This window comes from Nicotiana sylvestris, chromosome 10 (assembly GCF_000393655.2).
Source record: "Nicotiana sylvestris chromosome 10, ASM39365v2, whole genome shotgun sequence".
In the NCBI taxonomy this organism is placed as follows: domain Eukaryota; kingdom Viridiplantae; phylum Streptophyta; class Magnoliopsida; order Solanales; family Solanaceae; genus Nicotiana; species Nicotiana sylvestris.
In genome coordinates, this window is record NC_091066.1 from 100,686,345 (window position 1) to 100,710,377 (window position 24,033).

General features: G+C 37.5%; 2 protein-coding genes across 3 annotated transcripts; one reads left to right on the top strand and one right to left on the bottom strand.

The window, feature by feature from the left end:
• Positions 1-708: 708 nt before the first annotated feature.
• LOC104238967 (large ribosomal subunit protein eL42) lies at positions 709-3,348 on the top strand. Its single transcript, XM_009793491.2, has 4 exons — positions 709-860; positions 2,485-2,664; positions 2,880-2,954; positions 3,052-3,348. The coding sequence occupies exons 1-4, from the start codon at positions 858-860 to the stop codon at positions 3,109-3,111; spliced, it is 318 nt and encodes a 105-aa protein (XP_009791793.1). The 5' UTR covers positions 709-857; the 3' UTR covers positions 3,112-3,348.
• Positions 3,349-3,791: 443 nt separating this feature from the next.
• Positions 3,792-14,321, bottom strand: LOC104238968 (uncharacterized). Of its 2 annotated transcripts, none has more exons than XM_070160081.1 (6): positions 14,234-14,321; positions 11,897-13,570; positions 5,927-6,916; positions 5,313-5,538; positions 4,721-4,863; positions 3,792-4,394 (listed from the first exon to the last, which is right to left on the bottom strand). In XM_070160081.1, the coding sequence occupies exons 2-6, from the start codon at positions 13,568-13,570 to the stop codon at positions 4,080-4,082; spliced, it is 3,348 nt and encodes a 1,115-aa protein (XP_070016182.1). In that variant the 5' UTR covers positions 14,234-14,321; the 3' UTR covers positions 3,792-4,079. The 2 variants fall into 2 exon arrangements, with proteins under 2 accessions (XP_070016182.1, XP_009791796.1); XM_009793494.2 differs by having other exon boundaries at positions 4,721-4,866.
• Between the last annotated feature and the right edge of the window lie 9,712 nt (positions 14,322-24,033).

Sequence of the window (24,033 nt, forward strand, 5' to 3'; positions counted from 1 at the left end):
GAGAAATTCCCTACTGCATGTAGGGAAGTAACGAGAGGTTGAGTTCCGGAAAGAAACGAGGCTTTTGAACTTTTGATAATGAAAAAGGTTGGGAAAAGAAAAGATATGAAGAAAGGATAGAAACGTCTTTTTGTATTTATAACAAAGTAGTGTTTTGCTCAGCATTAAAATTGATGGCTAAACACTAAATAGCACCTTAAAAAGTGGGGAGAAATTTAAAAATAGCCAGATTTACAAGTGGTCATTCAAAAATAGCCACAGTTCCAAAAGTAATTGAAATTTAGCCACTTTTTATGTAAAGATAAATCTCAACGAAAACACTGTTCAAAATCCGAAAAATACTCCAACATAATATACTGGAGTTCCAGTATAATACACCGGTCCAGCATAATATATTGGAGTTTGGAGCATCGATGCTCCAGTCTCTAGTATATTATACTGGAGCCAACAAAGTATACCGGTCCAGCATAATATGCTGGAAGTTCATACACAGGTGCACCGAACTCCAGTATATTATGGTGGACCGGTCTCTGTTGCAGCAAAGTAATGACTATTTTTCAATAACTTGGCAAACGCTGGATAATTTTGAACGATCAGTCCGAAAACTGGCTAGACCATACTATTTTAACTAAAAAGTGGCCACCCCACGCCATTTCCACACCAAACGACCCAGCAATATTAGGCAGGCCCAATGGTCATGATCACATTAACCCAATTCTTGGGCCGGCCTACAAATTCGACTCGCCAAGTAGGCACAACCCTGCGCTGGCTGTATAAAGCGCAATTTCATCCTTAGGCCAAGGTCTTTGCCACTGTAACTGCTGAACGGCGACAGATCTAATCCTCGGCCCGCAACAATGGTAACTCTCATGCTCCCACTTACTGGAATTCAGTACGCTTCGTTCACTAGGAAAGGAAATAATTATTTTTTGTTATTTGATAAATGAGTACATATTTAATTACAGTAGCATTTACTTAAAACTGTCTGGATATATTTGGAATGAAACTTCGATTTGAGGGCTATTTTCATTAGTAGCTGTGCACCTTTTATCTCTCTTTGTATGAACAATAAGTAGTCTAAAAATTTTATGCTGTTTGATGTGTATGGTCTTACTTAAATCTATTAACAGTGAAAGTTAGTTGGATATGGGGTGGGAACAAACTGTAATTTTTTTTATGACAGTCGTGTTCAGGCCAGCTTGCACACGTTAACCATTTCACTTGGTAACTGCTACCTCCCACTATCACAGGAATTGAGTAACTCTGGCTACGAAGGCTTAGGCAGATAGGAAGTAATCCCCTAGTATTATTTTCCTTCATCGGGATTTAAGGTGAGAACAAAATTTATTTTGAGGGGAAATGAAATGAGTTGATGTTGCAACTTAGAACTGATTTTGAGCCCTCTAGAATATTGTGCAATTATATTGATCTTTTCAACAACAAAATTAAAGTAGGTTGACTTGTTCCATTATTCATAAATGTTAAGCATGCTTGCCTCATAGCGCTTTGGTTTAGCGGTAAGACCGCACCTTGTGATGTGTGGGTTATACGCACATCACTGGTTTGAATCCTAACGAAAGCCTGAAATTTAAGTAGGGAAGGGTTGAGGAGAAGTCCAATATCCGTCGAGTTTTGAACCGTATGCCATGGGCTCTCAGGGATTTCTTTATTACAAAAAATATGTTCAGTCATACTTCTTGACCTTCCATGACATCTTAACCTTGGTTGAAGAGTTTGGACAATCACAAATTAACTTTATGTACCCCTTATTATTTTGTCGTTGCGATTGCTCTTCTTGGGAACTCCTGTCAAGTTCAAATTGATCCTCTCACCCCTAGATTCATCCATTCTTTTTATGCACGTAATCTTAATTGGGATTGTAATGGATGGAGGGTAGTGAAACCCTTGTACACCTTTAGTACTGGTTGAGCTGCTTCAGAACAAGTAAGCTAGTGGGTGGGGCGCCTGTTGTGCTGCAGTTATTGGTAAGGAGGATTTGAAAGTGGATTGAGATGTTGAATTAAGAACACAATTTACAAGAGAGCTTAGGGAAAGAGCATATGCACAGTTTTGAATTGTATAGAGGCACGGTTTATAGGTTGAGGGTGATATTATTGATAAATCTTACCACTTGCAGAGCAATGAAAGAGATGAGAGAGCAGCCCTTCTGCTTGTTATAACTGTTTTCTTGTGAAACATCTATTTCACTTATCATCTTTTTCTTGCATCCCCATTCTCTTTCCTTGGAAGCTACTTTTGTTTTTATATATAGTTTTAGGGATGATTTGATTTGGATTATTTCACTTAATCTAATCAGCTTTTAACCAAATAATGGTGTTAACCATAATTAGAGTTTGTAATTCTCATGAGATGATTGATTTTAAATTATTTATTCAATAACCACTTATGCAAACGATGAGCATCGGTTTCATACATGAAGACAAACAGGCTTGTTTAACTTGGTTTTGATTCCGGCTCTTGCAGGTGAATGTACCTAAGACAAAGAAGACCTACTGCAAATCCAAGGAATGCAAAAAGCACACCTTGCATAAGGTCACACAATACAAGAAAGGAAAAGATAGTCTAGCTGCCCAGGGAAAGCGTCGTTATGATCGTAAGCAGTCAGGTTATGGTGGACAGACAAAGCCCGTCTTCCACAAAAAGGTGGGAAGCATTTTTGGGTTTCGTAATGAACACACTCTTTCATAGCCCTTTTAATATCTTTTTAATAGCCATATCATAAACTATTGGTGATTTGATAAAATAAGGGTAACAAGAAGAAGCTATATGATTTATGCACTATTTGTGGTGTTAAACATTCTAAGCTACTTTGTAGTATCACTCATCTGTCTCCTGTTTCTTCTGCCATTCCAAACCAGGCAAAAACTACAAAGAAGATTGTCTTAAGGTTGCAATGCCAGGGGTGCAAGCATGTCTCTCAGCACCCAATCAAGGTTTGTTAGATGATGATCTTTGCTTCTATAATTTTTCCTTAGCAATGTCTTTGTTCCCATGATTTTACAAGTTAAACTCTTGTCCTTGGTTGTGCAGAGGTGCAAGCATTTTGAGATTGGTGGGGACAAGAAAGGAAAGGGAACCTCTCTTTTCTAAATTGCCTGTGATGCAAAATTTGATAGTTTTCTGTTATACGTTTTTAGATATCTTTTTTTGTTGGTGTAGTTCAAGAGCTTTTGTTTTCCTAGATTCAAGAGCTTTTGTTTTCCTATGCTGTGTTAATTACATTTTGATCAGGAGATCAAAGTTGTACTTTTCAAGTTTCTATTTAGTATGATTCTTGTTCCCTTATTGATGTTCAAGCAGTTGGAAGTTAGTTTTGCTGCTTTATTACCCTTGGTTGCATCAGCTCTCATATGTCAGGTCTACATTTTAATTGCTCTTGTTTTAATTTCCTATTTTAGTATGATTGCAGTTTCATTATGGACATTCAAGCGCTGCAAGTTAAGTTACTGCTGCTTTATTTTCGTTGGCTGCATCAAACTCTCAAAAGAATTGTCGTACGTTTGGTATATATGAAGTTCTGCATAAGGTAGTGGTTGCATCTGCATCTGCTTATGTTCCATTGGACTTCAATGGAACATGCAGTTTTAAGATTTCCATCCTTTCTCCAATTGCAAAGAACGAAATCAAAGTGCATCTCGTATCCAAAGAAACTTCTTAACTGTAGCAACGCGAGAACTGCCATCCCCTTTTCAGAATCAAATGGATTCAGTGACGGAGTCTTAACTAAAATTGAGTAGAGGGATAACCTAAACCCAGATAGGAACAAATAATAAATCCAAGGAACCATATCAAATAGTGACCGTCAGGCTTCAAACGAATACAAATGGATCTTCTGAACTTACAAGCAAATATCATGTATATTTCATTTACAACTGACTGACTGGATATAATGGACGATAACTGTGAGATATTGAAAGAATCACCATTGTGCACTCACAAAGAATACAAGTTGGTGGGAGGACAAGACCAAATATGACCTCAAATAAAGCTTGCTAAAGCACAAGCTTCTAATCACAGTAGTTTCAAACGCTAAAAGAGAAGACTGTATGTACAGCCCTTCAGAGGGTGGTCATTGGCAATGAATCCATTAAGATAACGGTATTATTGTCTTCATGCTCTTCTTCATTCCTGCTAGACTTGAGTGACCTTACCTTCCCTAACAATCCCGTAACGAGCCCCTTACTGAGGTCTGCCCTCTTTCCGAGCAAGTCCAAGGAGAGAATTCCCCAGTTGCCCATGTTCTGGCTGCCCTTAGTTGAATTGCCTTCCTGCTTCGTCTTCAACCGAGTGCCACATGGGCAAGATGATATCCTCTTAAAACAATGCTTATGGAATACTGAGTCACAAGATTTGCATCTTTCAATCTCTCCTTCCTGGTCAAAAGATTAATATGTCAATCAGCAGTATTTTATGCCCCATTCGGACAATGGCATGCATTACTTTCTAATATCGTTTGCAGGTTTGACCTTTTCTTATGCAAGTAAGGTTAAAGTAACAATTTCATCATGTTCACGAGTATAATTTTAAACTTGAGGTCAACACTACTTTAGCAACATTTATGGCAGACTGGGTAAGAAGTCATGGTAACTAATGTACTTAAAAACTTCCTACATAGGCAGGTAGTACATAAGATACAGAACATCTGAACCTCAGAAAGAAGGTTTAATAACTGAGGAACTTAAGACTAAGACATGCCTACCTGGAAAGGGAAAATGAGAGAGGAGGGATCATCACAGTCTTGCCGAGCAGTGCAGGGGATTCCGACGTCATAACATATTAGGCACTGGTCGGTTATATGCTCCAGAATCTTTCTCAAGATAGTATCGACCATCACTGGCAATGCTACTTTGGAAATTGTGCCAAAACAAAAACACCAAAAAGATAAGCCAGTTTGCTCAAAATGTAATCACATAAAGAAAAAGGCTGTCTATATTATGGAGAATGACATTAACCCACTCTTCTTTTCTTAGATCCTCTTTTTTCCCCAATTCTGACAATCAGGATGCATCACGGAAAGCAGCAGAGACTAAAACCATAAAAAGGTACCAAGAAGGATGCATACTAAAGTAGGGGATTGATATCACTTCCTGTGATGGATTTACTGTTTAGTTAGTTAGTTTGGGGGGGGGGGGGGAGATTTCCCTATCAGAATAAAACAAAGAGCTACAAATATTTTCCCCAACTTGTACTCTTCAACTAAAAACATAAGGGAGAAATACCAAAACTATAAAAGAAGGAAAACCACATAAAACCATCCTTCATGAGTATAAATTTGTATTTAACAAACTAACCTGCAAAGACTCCTTTGGAGAGATCAATAAGATCTCTGAGGGCAAAGAAGTCATTGCCTTCAAGAATATATCTTCGAGAGCCAACCCCTTTGTAGATGGAACTCCGAAACGGGCAACGAACAAACGGAAGGATTTTTTCTATTCTTTTTCTGATATTTGTGACATGCTGCAGTGCTGGGACTCTCGAGAACAGCATGGGGTTGACTGCACTGACACAAAGCATTGGCTGCAAGAGTAGAAGAATGAACTATAAGTCGTATCTAATTCTTAACATAGGTTGGCAAGGTATTGCTAATGTATCTTCCACTTCATCCGTTCATACAATGATATGCATATGGAGAAGTAGGAGGGGCAGGTGATACAACCCAGATGGAAGGCCAGAAAACTAAAGGACTTTCATCACTGGGACTTACTGCCTCTTCTTAATTAGAAGGAACAACTCTATGCATTACTAGCCAAATGCCTACTTAATAATATTAGGAATGAGAATTGCAATGCATTCTAGTTTAAGTCTTTGGGCGAGAAATGGTTGAAAGTAGATTGGTATTAAAGAAGAGGAAGTTTCTGGAAGCATAAAAGTTTGGCAAGTCTTTTCAGCATGATTTTCTCATTACCTGGTCATATATAGAGTCCAGATAAGACTTAGCCAGCTGAGAAACTGGGTATTGATTAAAATCCCAACAATGCAGAACTCTTGCAGGCAAGACAGCCATATCATTTGTATGGCATGAAGAGCAGTACAACTGGCCACTATATTCACAAAGACGAGGCTTGCCCCAGCCCAGTGTCTGTGCAAGTTCCTGTATCCGAGTCTTTCCATCATCAAAACTTTTGTAGCAACCAGCACAAGAATAATGTTGCTCATCTAGCAGTTGTTTCTTTGATTTGAGAGGCCTTTTATTAACAATTAGGGATATTTTTTGCCCCAAGCTGGAAACATCCCCTCTGTTTGTGCTTCTTGAAGAATATGGAGACTGAGGTATGTTTGTATCAGAAGCGGGAGAATTAGGAACATCCTTTGACGGGGACAAGAAACAAATCAGAGCATTGAGGGGACCTGAACGAAACTTGTCATGGAGAAGTGAGTGTAAACACTCTTGAATGAGAACACTTCGGTCAGCAACAACATTAGGTGAAGCACTACCAAAAATCTTTCGTGATTCTCGTTCAGTGGCGGACCAGACAGGTGGGAGAATCCAGCCTTGATCTGCAAATGACTTCTTCAACTGACGATAGAGAGCACAAAAATCACGATACCGCCTCTCAACCTCCCAATAATCATCACCACTCCACACTTTTATTCTATAAACAGTGTATTTCTTCACTCCAACTAACCGCTCACTAAGTGAAACATCCCCCGTCTTCTGTCTTGCACCAACGACCTCCACTCTATCGAATCTCAGAGGGCGTTGAGTATCATGACTAACATCAGATGTAACAGAAGTCGAAGCAGTAGAACCACCATCTCTAGAAGGAAGAGGTATATAAGAATGATGTATCTTGTTTCCAAGAGCAAACCCAGGAGATTCGCCAGAGTCAAGCAATATTTCTTCCATATCATGAACAACCTCATTATAGAACTTGTTCAACTCAAGGTTGTGTGTCTGCATAAGGAGGATAAAGTGCAGCATCAAGACAAGGAACATTGTATACAGGACTTAGAAAAAATTAACAAAAGCAAGAGAGTATAATAAATAACCCAATATGAAAAGAAAAGGCAGCCGCCTATAAACCAGAAATCAGAAAATACATGCACAAATGAAATCCTACTTATGTCACATGTTCCTGCAAAATATAACTATCAACATGAAGGACCTTGGCTAGCCAAACAAATGGTTTTACAAATGCAAAAAAATCACCTAAAGTCAATTTGCGGTAGAATATGAATCAGAACATGTTCCAAGGAAAAAGTTTATAAAAAGGAGGAGGAATTTGAGGACTTCTCCACTTAGATTTTTTGGGTTGTTCCAAGGTAGAGGTTAGACATGACAAGTGGGTTGAGTCAGCCCATTTTTTACCTGGACGGGTCCAGTCAAAGTGAGCCTAGGCCGCGCCGGGAAATTAAGGGGTCCGTAGAGGGCTTGCGAAAAGTTGGACCAGCTTTTTTGACTTTCAGTATTACTCTTTGGGCCCTAAAATCTCTCAACTATAAATACCTTTCATCCCAAACTTTATTCTTCAGCCTTGAACTCTAAATTCTCTCCTCTCTTTTTAATCTATCAAAGCTCTCAACTATTAATTCTCAAGCTATTGATTAGTGTTTGAAGTATGAGACATCAAGCTCCAAGCTCAAATTTCAATTAAGTTTGGGAGATCAAGATCCAAGGGCTGGATCTGTCTCACCCCTTCTCAAATTTTTACTATCCCATTAGGGGTTGGCCCCAAACGTAGCTAGCAGGCTCTTCACTTAATGTACCAAATTTGATCCAGCCCAATCCACTTAACATGTATAGTGTAGGTACTACAAAATCGATAAGCATTAATCTAGTTATCACAAATTTTTCCAACTTCATAGTAAATATTATTATTTATGATCATCTCCCTTACAAAGTGAATTCTTCTTTCTTTTGTTTTCTTAAGAAGCCTCTCACTAGTTGTTGCTATTTAATCATTTTATTTTCTGTTTGTTCTTCATCGTCAAATAGCACACACCCCCACCAACACCTACTCCACCTTTGTTCTCCTCAATTAGCAGACCAAAGATCCATTTCATATTGAACCAAACTGCACAATTGTCAATCAATCAACCACTCCTCACAAATCAATCAAATTTCACTAGTGCAACAAAAAGGAAAGATCTAAAGATGTAAACATGTCCTTGTTGTACATATATATGTCATTGCATGATTATGCATATTTTTTTCAATCATTCGTGTACTATAAGCACTTAAAATTTAATTGGATTTTATAGGTCCAATTATACATGTAGATTTAAGTTGAATCCAACGTCATTTGGATTAAACTATTAATTTGGACTTTACAAGTTAAACAAGTCCATTTTATTAGTTTTAAGCCCAAGATCCACTTGATCTTGAGGCCCAAACTCATGCCATGCGTCCAGTGACATGACAATGCTGAGATAACGCCATGTGTTTAAATGACGTGGCATGCCAAGTCAAATTAAGGACCAACCAAAGGCAACGAAGTGTAAAATGACATATGTAGGCCAATCAAACACAATCTTATCATATAACTTCTATGATAGGCTTGATGACTCATATGAGCCAATCAAAATCATTTGGGAGAAGTCATTTACAATTGGATCGCTAACCCCCTACAGCTATAAGTAAGGGATTACATATCTCTCTTTGTGATTCAAAGTTGGAGAAGAGGTCATTCAAAAGTTCACAAAAGATCAACAGATCAACCCAAAGTATCTAAATGCTGCTTGACTTTCTTGAAGATCATATACATCACGAGGAAGTTCACATCATCCTTCGTTCAAGAAACACATTGATCCAGCCCTCAAATCACGACAAAATTTTGAAGAGGAGTCACAAGAATAATTGAATTTTACTCGCAAAGATTTAATAATAAAATCTTTTTTTTTTCTTTTTATATTTGTCTCATGATTGCAATTTATTTTGTAAACTCGAATTTTTTCCGAACAACTTTATCGCACGCTTGATAGGACAAGTTTTGCCCTTCATCTCTCCATCTTGCAAACAGAAGCCTATAAACTTCAAAGATCAACCGTAGCCTTTAGAAAGAAGAACGATACTACTTCAACAACATTTACTATGTTGCATCAGCTAAACGTGATCGTACTCGTTCTGATAACTCGAACATGCTCAAGGCTACAACTACGACTTTTGGGGGTAACACCATGTTCTCTCCATCCGATATAGTCTCTCAAATTAGCTCCAACCTTGACGAGTTCGAGGATTCAACAAATTCATGTCAATACGCTGATATTGATGAAACCAACATGGATGAAAAACTTGTCGTGATGGAACAAACTATCGAAGCCTTGAGAAATCGGTTGAAGACATAAATCTTCAAATCGCCGAACTTATAGCAAGATAAGCTCTATAACCCTAGAGAGTCAAGTGACAACTCAACACAGCAAACAGAGGTTGTTAAATCTCCACCAAGATGTCTAACGCTTTAAATGTAAAACAATTTGCTTCAGTGGCCACATTGATCGACGGTTCAACAACTACAAGATCACGAACACCATCACGACTCAGTATGGTGGAACGTTACAAAGTTCGTTGTATTGTTCTAAACCATATGCTAAACTGATCAATTGTCTACCAATGTCGATTAGCTATCAACCATTATAGCTGCAAAGGGGGTCAATCTCTGTCCGATACGAGGAAACCTTTGCACGCATCCGTTAATCAGGATGCTTATATCCTTACAACCCCCCCCCCCCCCAAATAAATATTATCTACTTGAGACTATCCCCTTGGGATTAGGGTAAGGTCTGCGTACACTCTACCTTCCCCAGACCCCACTTGTGGGATTTTACTAGATTGTTGTTGTTGTTGTTGAGACTATCCCTTGGCTCATAGGTCTTGAAACAAGGTTAGAATTTTAGCCCTTCCAAAGTGGTATCTCAATGATGGATCGATCTTTTGGACTTTAAAAGGGCACGCAACGGATCGATCAAGAAGACAAAAATTGTATACTAAACCTTCCCACATGGGAGAGCTAAGAAAGGGATTAGCACTAGCGCTAAGTTGTTATTTGATGGCAAATATTGCCCACTTTGTAGAGACTTGTAGCAAAGTTGGAAATCATGATGATATGTTAGTTGATCAGTTTGCTTGTACGCTGAAAGGGAATGCCTTCGATTAGCCTACTCATCTTGAGCCTGAGACAACTTATAATTGGATATTCGCGACAAATAAATCTTTACTAATAAAAGACATCTTTGTGAACGCAATTATGTGTATTCATTTATTCCTTTCTAAATTTTCTCTGTGATTCGAGGGTTAGAGCAGCGTATTTTTTGAGTAAAAGATGACGTAGACCTCCTCGTGATGTCTTTGATATCCAAGAAAGTCGGACAACCTTCGAAAATCTAGTTTTATCTCGAGGAAGAACTCCGTTGAGCACTTCTCTCTTACTAAAGAGTTATGTATTTGATGTCTTAATCTCTACTTGTGAATGATCTTTTGTGAAATTCCAAATGACCTCTTATCCAGTTCTGAATCATCGGAGAAATATGTGACCCCCTATTTGATGTTGTAGAGGATAGGCAATCCAACTGTACATGAACTCACCCAGGTGATTTTGATTGACTCATGTGAGTCATCAAGCCTATCACAAAAGCTAAGTGATAAGATTGTATTTGATTAGCCAAGACATGTCATTTTGACACGTGCCAGCTTTGATTGGTCCTTATTTTGACTCGGGGTGCCACATCATTAGAATACGTGGCATTATCTCATTGCCTTTGGATTTGACCGGGCATGCCATGTCATTAGACATACAACATAAGTTTGAGCCTCAAGATGAAGTGGATCTTGGGCTTGCAACTAATAAAATGGACTTATTTAACTTGTAACATCCAAATTAATTGTTAAACTCATATGAAGTTGGATTCAACTTTTCTCCGGATATATAATTGGACCTAAAAACTTCAATTAGATTTAAGTGCTTAGTGCTTAAATATACCACTGCTTGTTATCAGCAAACGGATAAGAACATCCATAGGCATCACCATGCTCAGTTAACGAAAAGATTGACATAAGTTCATTTAAATACGCATAGTTTTTAAAAAGCCTCCTGGATGAAGTGATATCCAAGATAACTAAGTTGTTAAACGTGCATATATTTTGGCAGTAATGTCAAATATTCATTAAAACAATAACTTTTATGTTGGGAAAACAGAAGTTTAAGCAACATATATTCCATGATAAAGCAGCCACCCATACAGTAACAAGATAACTTCCTAAGCACCCTAATGCTTTCAATGTTAAGGATTTTCATTGAAATTTTGCTGAAAGATTTTCAAATTTAAGTAGATTCTAGACTCCCCCTACCAGCATGATCCATCACAAAAGGAAAAAACAGGTAAAAGCCTTAACCTAGTGTATGGATATGTAATACATATATGTCATTGTGAAGCAATTACTCATAGCAAGCATTGAAAAATGGGTCACCAAAGCTATCACTCTTTAACAAGCTATGTAACTAAAAATGGAAACATGCAAATGTTGCAAATTTTTATATCCATGTAACAACAGATATGCATGGCACTTAACAATCAGTATGCAGTTTGTATCATAAGCTTAGCTTCCCATAGATCATATAACATTATGTCTCCATTTGACAACCTCATCCTATGCATTTACATTAGCAATCTAAAAATGGCTTTTGTATAGAATCATGTTTTTGTGTAGGTTTTCCACTTGTTGTGTGCCACTTGTATACCTGGACTTTTCCACCTCTGAAGAGGTATTACCCTATAGGAAAATGCCATCAATCCAAAAAATTGGTCATGCATTTCCTTATCAATTTCATTCACATGACAAAATTCAAAGAAACTATAATAACAATGCAGAGATTGGTCCGCTGCAAACTGCAAACAAAGAAGACACAAGTGCTAATAGAGCTCTTGAAAAGAATCATACCTTGCCTGATGTAAGATGGTCTTCCAAGTAATTGACGGAGGACGAACTATTCATTGTTCCATGTTTGGTCCTTGTAGCATCAGCAGCCACTGATGCTGATGAAGGAGATGAGCTCTTGTCTGCTGATAGTTCCACTGTTCTATCATCAGAATGCTCCATAGACAGATAATTTTTGCTTGTAGCAGAACGAGACAGAGGGTCCAACAATAATCTTAAGTTCTCAGGCTCAGCTTTTCTAGAAACAAGATCATCAGTAATGTGAATAACTTCCTCAGTACATACACATTGATCTGTTGGTTCCAATACTTCCACCTTAAGTTTAGCACCCTCCATCAAAGAGGCTTCTCCTGGTTTTCTTTGGGGATTATGGTCCACTTGCAACATATTGTGAACAGAAGACTTGTCATGGAACTCCGCTGATTCATTGACTTTTCTTGTTTCATTGTTCTTAACAAGCATCGCTTTCTCACCTTCAGCATTCTCTCCTTCCCCCTGGTTTAGAAGACTCAAAGGATCCACATTATAAGTAGTGGTGTGCTCAGTTGATTCATTACCACCTTGGCCCTGATAACTGGGCAGAAGAGTACCTTTCTCCTTTTCTTTAGGCATTGTTAAACCTACACTTGAAAACTCAGCATTGACAGTTGAAGCAGAACTCAAACATCCATTTTCACTTTCAATACTTGGTTGGTTTTCAGCTTGAAGTTCCTTGTGTACCATTAAAGTCGGAGTAAATTCTCTATTTTCTTGCATGAAATCATCCCAATCATTTGAACCAAAGGCTACTGCAGAACCCATAACTAGCTTATATCCATTCTTGTCATGTTCTTCATGTGAGTGTTTTACTTCTTTCCTGAAATATGAATCATTCTTCTCATCATCTGTATTACCTCCGAACATTGAATCCTCGCCTTCTGAATACTCATATCTTGAGGAGGTCTCACTTTCATCCAAACACTCAGCTCCACCAGTTGCTGCACCAGGTTGCAGACTTGACACCTCCAAGCTCCCATCTACAGCTTCAATATCCCTCTGAAATTCTGCTTCAATTTCCAATGAATTATTACCAACTCCCGAAGCTTCAGTGTCTCCTTCAATGAGTACGCCGTTCTTATATTCGTCAGATGTACAAGAACTTCTGTTAAAGTGTAACTTAGTACCATTGTCACTCCTCATGTTTAGCGTTTCGTCATCCTTGACATACCATTCGTCACCCATATCCATGTTTTGTAAAAACGTTTCCTCATCCATGAATCCTGCATTACCATACAAATCTAATCCCTTTCCGATACCCACCAACCCCTCCTCTTGTGCACTACGCTTTCCACCACTATATTCACTTCCTCTAGTAGAAGGACCCACCCCACTAAAATCTGATAACTTCTTACAACCCCTAAAACTTTTTACTCTATAACTGTCATCCCCTAATTTGAAGCTTCCAGGAAACTCATGAAATGCAGTCACAACTGAACCTCTAACAGTTGGAGTGCCCATGGCCGAGTTAGCACTGCAGTATCTCTCGAATTCCGACTCAGCATCACATGACGAGTACTCAGTTAAGTCATCACCATCCTCCGATTTCTGACTTTGCCATGAGAACTCATTTCCCAGTGGAACAAAAGGAGAGGACACCGTGGAAGTTAAGTTCTCCTTAGTCCCCTCTCCGTTTTCCATCTGATTACAACCAGCAGTGAAAATTGTACATTTAACATATATCCAATACCAAAAAGTTCAGAAATATAGTCATTTAAGTTTTCACATAGAGTACTCCCTCTCTCCCAATTTATATGATGGGATTTCCTTTTTTAGATTGTCCCAAAAAGAATTGACACATTTCTATATTTGGAAACAAATTAACTTAAACTTCATATGTTACTTAATGAGATAATCTATGGTTACACAAATATCTGGTTTGTTTTAAACCATAAGTTTCAAAAGTGTTTTTTTGTTTCCTTAAATTCTATGTCCAGTCAAACAACACCACATAAATTGGAAAGGAGGGAGTATATATATCAGTCAATCTACTACGTCTCAATCCTAGATCAGATTGGTTGGTTATATGCTTATATGAATCATTTATATCCATTCCGCTTTGTTAGTCAAACTTGACATTTTTCCATTGAAGATATATAGATTGTTCCTTTTGCATCTGGGGTATATAGAGAAGACGAGTTTAAAAACTAAATCAGATAACTAAATTCAAATCGAAGCATAAAATCAAGAATTTAAAAGCTCTTTTATGTAGTTCCGATCTTTGGACAGGGTTAAATTGAAAACAATTTTCAGATACTAATGGGATTAGTAGTTGAAGCTTAGAAAATGGGAGGACGAACTGACCTCGGAGATCGACTGACGAGAGCACAACAGAGATCATAGAGAGAGAAACAAGTTTGATGATATGTTAGAAACTTTATTTAAAGTTCTTTACCATTTTGGTCCTAATATAAGTGCATATTAGACTTGAGCCTTTGCAAGTATGAGAATGAGAACTCTAGTCCAGGGTTTGATAATTTCAAATTTGGTAAAAGGCGAAATATATCCCCTCTACTATAAAAAAATTATTTAAACTTACCCTTTATTATACTATGGATCAAATTTATCCTTATTTTTTACGGTGAGCCACACGGCACCTCCTTATTAAAGGACTCACCCCTAATTTAATCTATTCGATTTAATTAAAAATCCTACTCATAATCCGACCCGTTACCCGACCCACCTCTTCAGCCTTTCTTGTTCAACAGTAGGTTCTTTGATTTTTTATTTTTTTTTCCAAATCCAAATTCACAAATTCTAAACCAAAATTATGGGAGGGAAATTTCCCCAAACTCATTGGCCAAAATTGTAGTTATAGAGAGATCTAAACCAAAATAAGCTTATAATGGGAGGGCATGGAGGTTCAAATATTCTCCCACAGACGCAATGAAACATCTACAACTACGAAGATCGCAAGAAATAAAATGAAACGAGAAAGCCATCGCAAAAGAGGAACAAATCAAACAGCAACAATGTCACGACCCAAATTCCCAACTAAAAGGGATCGTGATGACGCCTAACGACACTTGCTAGGCAAGCCAACAGATAGCAATAATAAAGGCAATGCGAAACACAAATGACATGATACTATAAATAAAAGATAGAATTAAGCAGAATTAGATCAAGTCTAAAACCCTCAACCATCTAACATCTCCTAGAAACTGGAGTCATTGAGTACATAAGCATCTACAGATTTAACAAAATACAAAGTTTGGAATAACATTACACTGTTCAAAATAAATAAATATTAGTATGACTATGAGACAGGAGACACCAAGGCCTGAGAATGAGAGTGAAACACTACCTTCGGTCTCCTCCGCCAGCTAGCTAGTCTGCTCTCTGAGTACCACGGGAACCAGCACCAAAATCTGCACAAGTACAGAAGTGTAGTATGAGTAAAACCAACTCAATATACTCCCTAAGTATCGAGCCTAACCCCGACGAGTTAGTGACGAAACCAAGATAAGACACTTACATATAAGCATGTATAATTAAGTAACGAGAAATAACGAGACAAGATAACAAGTAAAATAGCAAGTAAGATGACAAGTAACAAGAATAAAAGTAAGGAGGTACGAGAACATAAGAAAAGACATGACTAAAGTAAACCACAATTTATGCTTCTACAAGCATCTCGAACAAGCATTCCAAAATAACCATGAAACAACATAACCAAGTCCTTAATCTGCATAATAAAATAAAGCACAAGCAGTATCAACAAACGGCACGACATCACCCTTCTTGCTTCTACTCTCACTCTCATACACAAAATATAATCGCAAGCACAAAAACACCCTTCATGTATATTCTCTCTTCCTATCGAGTACGGTAACACCCTTCGTGCAATGATATTAATATATAAAGAAAGTCCAAAAATATCCTTCGTGCACAATCACCCTTCCTGACAAGCACGGTAGCACTCTTCGTGTAGCTCACTCTTCCTCACTAAGAATAAACATGTAAAACAATACCAATCAAGTTGGGAAGCACAAACAATATCAAGAAGAGCGATTGAACATAGCTTGCCATTTGAGAATTTACCATCACTTTTGCATCACTAGCTAGCCAAATCAATATTTTAATAATTTAACGCCCAATCTCTAAACAAGCTCAACATAGTTATTAACATGAATAAGAACAATCAAAGAGTTTCACAATCTATTTAGAGCATAATACATAAAGCAACATGGCATAAATAAAGCTAGTTCTATCCGCATGCTTAACTTGTGGCAAACACATATACACTCGTCACCTTGTATGTACGCTGACCCAACACATAGAGTGTATAGCAATTAGGAATGATTACATCCTAATTCTCTCAGATCAAGATTAAACAAGACAATTACATCTTTCCGGCATAATTCAACAATCCAACCCAACTTTCCCTTTCGAATAAGCCTCCAAACTATCAGTATCTAGTCAAATATTACTCAAACAAGTCAAAACAAGCTTTAGGAACTACCCTAGTACCAAAAAGTCAATTCAGGCCCACTTGGTCAAAATTCGAATTTAAGACTAAACCCCGATTACCCATTCACCCCGAGTCCAAATATGTAATGTTTTTCGAGATATGACCTCAAATCGAGGTCTAAATCTCGACAATACAAGATCCTAAATTTCTACCCAAAAACCTGATAAGTGTGGATTTTAATCACTTAGTAGTACCTTTTTGCTTTAGTTTTTAGTTCGAAAGTAATAATTTTTATCTCCGAATCTAATGGAAATGATGAATTGCAGGTGTGCTGGAGAATGTGGGCTAAATGAAGAAAAATAACTGGGAAAGGAGATGATCTAGATAAGTTTAACAAATAGGAGAAATGCTAAGAAAGGTGTGGTCCGCATAATTTCATCTGCGAACGCAAACGTTAGTGCAGTCCGTTGAAGATGAAATGCGGCCGCAAAGGAAGAATTGGAGCTTCAGGGATTTTTGGCAGAAGTATGTCCGCAGACTAAAACTGTGCGATCGTACTTGGTTCGGAAAACAGGTTCGCACTGACAAAGCTTTAAAGATTAGATAGTGTACAATCGAACAAGTCTAAAGCCTCCTCAAATGTGGCCCGTAAAAATTCATGTATGGCCGCAGAAGCTAAAGTGTGGCTGCAGAACTCCTCCAACTGAAAGCACCTGCAACATTATTCCAGCAAAGTGCAAACCCGCAGAAGATAAAGTGCGGCCGCAGAACCCTCCGAAAGGAAATTTTGTCAGAAATTTCGGAGCACTATAAATAGGCATGTATCACTTTTAGGGCATCTTTTTGTATTGCAGCAGCAACTGATGGTTATTCTTAGCTATTTGGGAAAACTTTGAGCTACCATTAGAGATGATCAATTATTTTTCCATTTTATTTTAGCTTAATGACTTTAATATCTTCTTCTTTTTATCTTTCTATGTTCATTGCCATGAGTAGCTAGATTTTTATTTAAAGTTGTCATCCAACCCTAGTGTGTAGAACTTATAGGTATTTAATATTAATGATTGCTATTGATTGAGTTACTATTATTTAGCTTTGTTTATGCTTTAACGTTAGAATTAATGGTTGCAAATATTGATTCATACATATTCGATTTTGTTCTTACTTGAGAAAGATGAATTTAGTCTAGAACAACTTGGATAATAAGAAATTAAACTAGTTGAAGTATCGATTAGTTTAATTAAAGGATTTGAACTAGAGATAGGGATAATCTAACTTGGACTCATATTCAATTACTTTCATTGCTACCCATTTGGACTTAAGACAGCCAATTTGCGCATAATCATTCTTTAACCGAGAGTTACTGAGTGAGAATTTGTATATTAAGAGCCATAACAAACCCCGATCTGCCAAGCAAGCATAAATTTATTCTACCCATTAGGTTAAAACCTAGGTTAATGTTACAACTCTAGGATTTTTTCTATTTGACAAATCTTCAAAAACACTTGATTTAATACTTGTTTTCTAGTTTAGTCAAAATCATTAGTAGTTTAATTTAGCAAAATTGATACACACTTTTGTTTGGAAGTCAAATCTAGTTATCTCGAGTTTTCTCTTAAGTATTTACCTTAACACCCAATTTTAACTCCTTGTGGATTCGACTCTAACTCTTGTTGAATTTATTATTGTAATGACCGTTTCATATTCCCTTAATTAGGGTGTGAATTGGACGTGATCAAATTATGGCGCCGTTGTCGGGGAGTTTACGGTGTTAGATATATACTTGAGTTTGTTTCTTGAATTATCTTCTTTTACTTTCGTGATTCTAACTTGTTGAAGTAATTCTAGGTTCCAAATGGTGAAACGAGCTTGGAAACATACAATTGGGAGAGGTGGATGGCGAAGAGGAACAACTTGATGAAGTTCCACAACAAAACCGCTGAAGCCGTAGGCAACAAGAAAATGTGCCTCCACCTCCCCCACCTTCACCATCACCACAGCCATAAGCGGTGCAACACAAAATTTTTCCCAATAAAGGATATGCAAGTGCCATAGTCTCCCCTCACATTAAGGCGGACAACTTCTAAATTACCAATGTATTGCTCACTTTGCTCGAGCAACGAGGTTATTTCACTAGGGCGCCGAGTCAAAATACTTACAAGTATTTGAAAGGTTTTAAGGATACGTGTTGGGGAAGCAAACAAATAAATATTTCGGAATATACATTGCAATTAAGGATTTTTCCCTTCTCACTAAGGGGTAAGGCTTTGGATTGGTTTGAACGCTTACCTAATCATCCTATTCATAGTGGTATGAATTGGCAGTAAAGTTTATTTCAAAGTTCTCCCCTCTCGGGCATATGGAAACTATACGGTATGAAATATTGGATTTCATACAAGAGCCCAATGAACCTTTGCATGAAATTTGGGAGCGATATCGGACTATGGCGAAGGAGTGGCTGAATAACGATATGATTGACAACATGATCCAACAAACTTTCTACTGTGGTATTAATATCACAAATCAATGTATGATCAATCAATTGGCTGGATGCAACTTTATGACAATACCTTAGGCAGAGGCATATGAGATTATTGATGGGATGGTGAAAAATTCTTCGGCTTGGCAATCCCGAGCTAATGTTCACCAAGGTGATACCAACATGATTTATCTTCATAAAGAATTGCAAGACCATGTGCAAGCTATTGCCGAATTGATCACAACCATGACTCAACTCGCTAAGGCTCAACTTCAGCAAACTCAAGCTCCTAAGCAAGTTCATTCTATGGAAGGGGTGGGTCTCTTGACCAATAAGGAGAGGACTAAAGGTCCCCAATTTCAATCCCGGGTGGAGAATTATGCATATGATGAAGGTGGCTATGACCAAGATAACTCTTATCCAGAGCAAGAAAAAGAGGTACAATTTGTGAACAATTACCAAGGGCAACAGAGCAATTTTAAAGGCTCTAATAAAAAATAATGGAGTTCTAAAAATAGTCAAGGGAATTGTCATAAAAACAACAACCACCAAGAGAACTGGGGGAGGTAACAATCAAGGAAATTAGAGAAATAATAATAATCATGCAAATCGGAGTTCGGGTTCTCAAAGACCCTCAATGTACCAACAATCGAGCAACCCAACTCCTTATCCTTCCCATGATTTAATTTCTTCATGCAATGAGATGGATCATATTGAGAACTTATTCAAGCAAATGATGGAAAAGAATACAGACTCAGATTCCCAACTTACCTCACATACCACATCAATCCGTAATATTGAAGTTCAAATGGGGAAAATTTCTTAAGATCTTAATACTCATCCTAAAGATGCATTACTAAGTGATACAGTAGTGAACCTAAAGGGTGGTAACAATACATGTCATGTTATGGTGGTTATCATAAGAAGTGGAAGAGGCAGGAATGTACCCACCTCAAATGAAAAGCAACTTGTAGATGATGACCAAATGTTCCAAGAGGAGAAAATCCCACAAATCGATGTTCAAGGACATGATGACATCCGGATTGGTATTAATGATAGTGTGGAGGAGACCCGAGAAGAGGTTAACCCATCTAGGGAACACATAATTGATATGCCGGATCCGGTGGTACAAAAACACAAGGACCATTGCCTAAGCCTGCACTTCCTTACCTTAAAAGGCTTGCTAAATAAAATGATGAAAACCAATTCAAGAAGTTTATTCAAATGATGAAAGGTCTCTCTATTAATGTTCCATTGGTGGAAGCTTCGTAACAAATGCCTGGTTATAACAAGTTTATGAAAAATCTTATGACCAATAAGAGGTCGATAAACTTTGAAACAATCAAGGTCACTCATCAAGTGAGTGCTATTGTTCATTCTATGGCTCCTAAGTTGGAGGATCCCGATGCTTTCGCAATTCCTTATACTATTAGAAGTGTCGATTTTGCTAAATCTCTTTGTGATCTTGGGGCTCGTATCAATTTGATGACCTATCTGGTGTTCAAGACTTTGGGGATCAGGAAAGCAAGGCCCACATTGATGAGGTTGCAAATGGTCGATCGTACAATGAAGAGACTATTAGGAGTGATTGAGGATGTATTAGTTCGAGTTGATAAATTTATTCTGCTGGTAAACTTTGTTATTCTAGATTGTGAGGTTGATTATGAAGTACCTATCATTCTTGGAAGGTATTTCCTTGCTACGGGTAAGGCCCATTGTGATGTTGAAGTCAAGGAACTCACTTTTTGGGTTGGTGATGAACAAATGCGTCAACCAAATAACAATGAGGTGTTCTTTTTTTTTTTAGATTAGGTGATCGATATTATTGTTGATGATACTAGTGCTACAATTAATGTTGGTGACATGTGGAAACCTTTTTGCTAAACTTTGATGATGATAAGATGGATGGTTTCATGAAATGTGTGAATTCGTTGCAAGGTATGGGGTCTTACAACTATGACCCCGAAAGTTATCATTGGATCTTGAGAATAGGAAGACTCCTCCTACAAAGCCTTTAATTGAAGAGCCACTAACCTTGGAGTTAAAGCCATTTCCACCTCACTTTCGGTATGAATTTCTTGGCCCTTGTTCTATTTTACCGGTTATTCTTTCCTCTTGTTTGACTAACGTGTAAGTAGATTCCACATTGGCGGTTTTGAAAAGGAGGAAGAAAGTTATTGGGTGGACTTTGGCGTACATTCGGGGTATAAGCCCTTCATTTTTCATGCATAAAATCAAGTTGGAGGATGGTTCTAAACCTTCCATTGGACATCAAAGGAGACTCAATGAGGCTATGCAAGAGGTGGTCAAAAAGGAGATTATCAAATGGTTGGATGATAAGGTTGTCTACCCTATTTCCAATAGCTCATGTACTTCTCTAGCCCAATGTGTCCCAAAGAAGAGGGGCATGCTAGTACCAATGATAAGAATGGGTTGATACCTATAAGAACGGTCTCCGGTTTTAATGGATTATCGCACGTTCAACAAAGTCACAAGGAAGGACCACTTTCCTCTTCCTTTCATGGACCAAATGCTTGATAGGCTGGCCGGCCATGCCTTTTATTGCTTTCTTGATGGTTACTTAAGATACAACCAAATTATTATTGCACCGAAAGACCAAAAGAATACCACCTTTACATGTCCATATGGTACTTTTGCTTTTAAACGAATGCCTTTTGGATTGTGCAATGCACAAATGACTTTTCAACGATATTGTCACGACCCAAATCGATGGGCCGCGACGGGCAGTCGGTACCTTACTCAACCAAGTACCAATATAATGTATCTTTAATATTATTCTATCATAGGTAAATGAACCGAAGCAAAACATGAGGGAATACAAACTTATACATATGAAGTACGAGCTTATATGACCAAAATAGCCACTCATAAACTGAACATGGGCTGAAAAGGCCATACAATCTTTTACATACATGACATCTATCTACAAGCCTCTAAGAATACATAATTTGTATAAAGGTCAGAACAGAGTCTCGCCATACCAAACAATACCTGTCTAAATCATACTAACCAATCAAGCAACTCCGAAGCAAATGGAGCGCACCAACATCTTTCGCTGAGCTGATAGCCTACTTAGAGGGCTCTCGACCTATCTATCGGGACCTGCGGGCATGAAATGCAACGTCCCCAGGAAAAAAGGGACGTTAGTACGAATAATGTACCGAGTATGTAAGGCACATAAATAAGTACATAACAGACATGGAAGAAACATAGAGTAAATGACTCAACTTGTAAGTCTTGATAACTTTGTAAATCATGAAATACTTATAGTGTCATGCATATGCATATGAATGTCATGTCGTGCATAGGTACATGTGTTCATAACATCATCAAGCCTCTGAGGGCATCCCATCATATTATCTCGGCCACTGTGGGAAAATCATGAATGTATACCAGCTGATCAGGTGGTGGTGTGTATATAACGCCATAACCTTTTCCCATATCTCATATACATATATATATATATATATATATATATATATATATATATATAAATACACGTATATAACACCATCTGGTCATGGGACAATGTGCATGTATAAATGCATGAAATGCATATGATGAAATGCAACGTCCCCAGGAAAAAAAGGACGTCAGTACGAATAATGTACCGAGTATGTAAGGCACATAAATAAGTACATAACAGACATGGAAGAAACATAGAGTAAATGACTCAACCTGTAAGTCTTGATAACTATGTAAATTATGAAATACTTATAGTGTCATGCATATGCATATGAATGTCATGTCGTGCATAGGTACATATGTTCATAACATCATCAAGCTTATGAGGGCATTCCATCATATCATCTCGGCCACTGTGGGAAAATCATGAACGTATACCAGCTGATCAGGTGGTGGTGCATATATAACGCCATAACCTTTTCCCATATCCCATATACATATATATACATATAAATATACATATATAATACCATCTGGTCATGTGCCAATGTGCATGTATAAATGCATGAAATGCATATGAAATATGTTAATAAAATCTCTCGGTACGTCATAAGACCATTATACCTCTGCTTAATATTATGAAATAAACTTTACCAACTTTTATATTTTTTAGACCCATGAACAGATGATATAATAATATGACACATGGGAGAATAAGAATATACACAACTCTAGCATTTTTACGAATAGAGTAATTTATGGAAGTTATGCATTTGCTCATTTCGTTTATATCTTATGGATCATGCCAAAGAAAGGAGGGCTTAGCTTTAACATAACTGGAGTAGGGAAAAATCCGTATGATATTCTTGGAAAAGGTTGCACCGTACCCTCTTAGAACCGCAAAATCTTAAGTTGCTAAGGTGTTAATAGATCTCGCTAGAATTGTTTTGTTGCAAGAAACTTTGTTGAAAATTTGTTGGATTGGGTTTAGCGTCTGTTTTGAAATATTTTGAATAAGGGAGAAAGTTATGAGAATGAAGATGTGATTCCTGTCTTTAAGACACATATTGGTTCCTTTTTCTAAAATGATATATCACTAATTCATGTCTTTAAGACATATAATGACTCCCATTTTCCCAAAATGGTATATGACTCAAGACTTGTCCAATTCTCTAATCTTGCCACATATATTAATGACTTAATAGTCATACATGGGAATGGGGGTGTTGCCATGTAGGGAGGGTTAGTCTTATCCAAACGTTTCTTAATTAAATTGTTAATCTCCCATTAATCAATAATTAACCAATTATCCACATAATTAAGAATTATTTCTAATTACATAAAATGATACTCACTTTTAATACACTTTATATACCTTACTATCATGGCTATGTGGTACCTTGTATGGTACTAGTCCATAAATATCGGGTATTAATGCTCAACCCGTATTTTATCCCAACATGTCAAACTTGGACGACAATTCATTTTCTTTGACTTGCTTCCCCTCTCAACTTCACGAATTTACTCATCACTTATGAAATAGCATAATCCTTATAATCTCCGAATAATCTTTTCCTTGGACTGACGTCAATTACCTTACAACAAATTCAATATAAAATACTACAGGGTGCAACATTGTCATAATTTAATACTGTGAAGCGTAACGTCGACGTAATATTGCGGGGCATAAGATCATTCCCCCCTTTAGAACATTTGTTCTCGAATGTTGACTGATGCTCTTATCTTTTTTATAACTTATAGCTCTTGTGAATACCGTAATACTCTCCT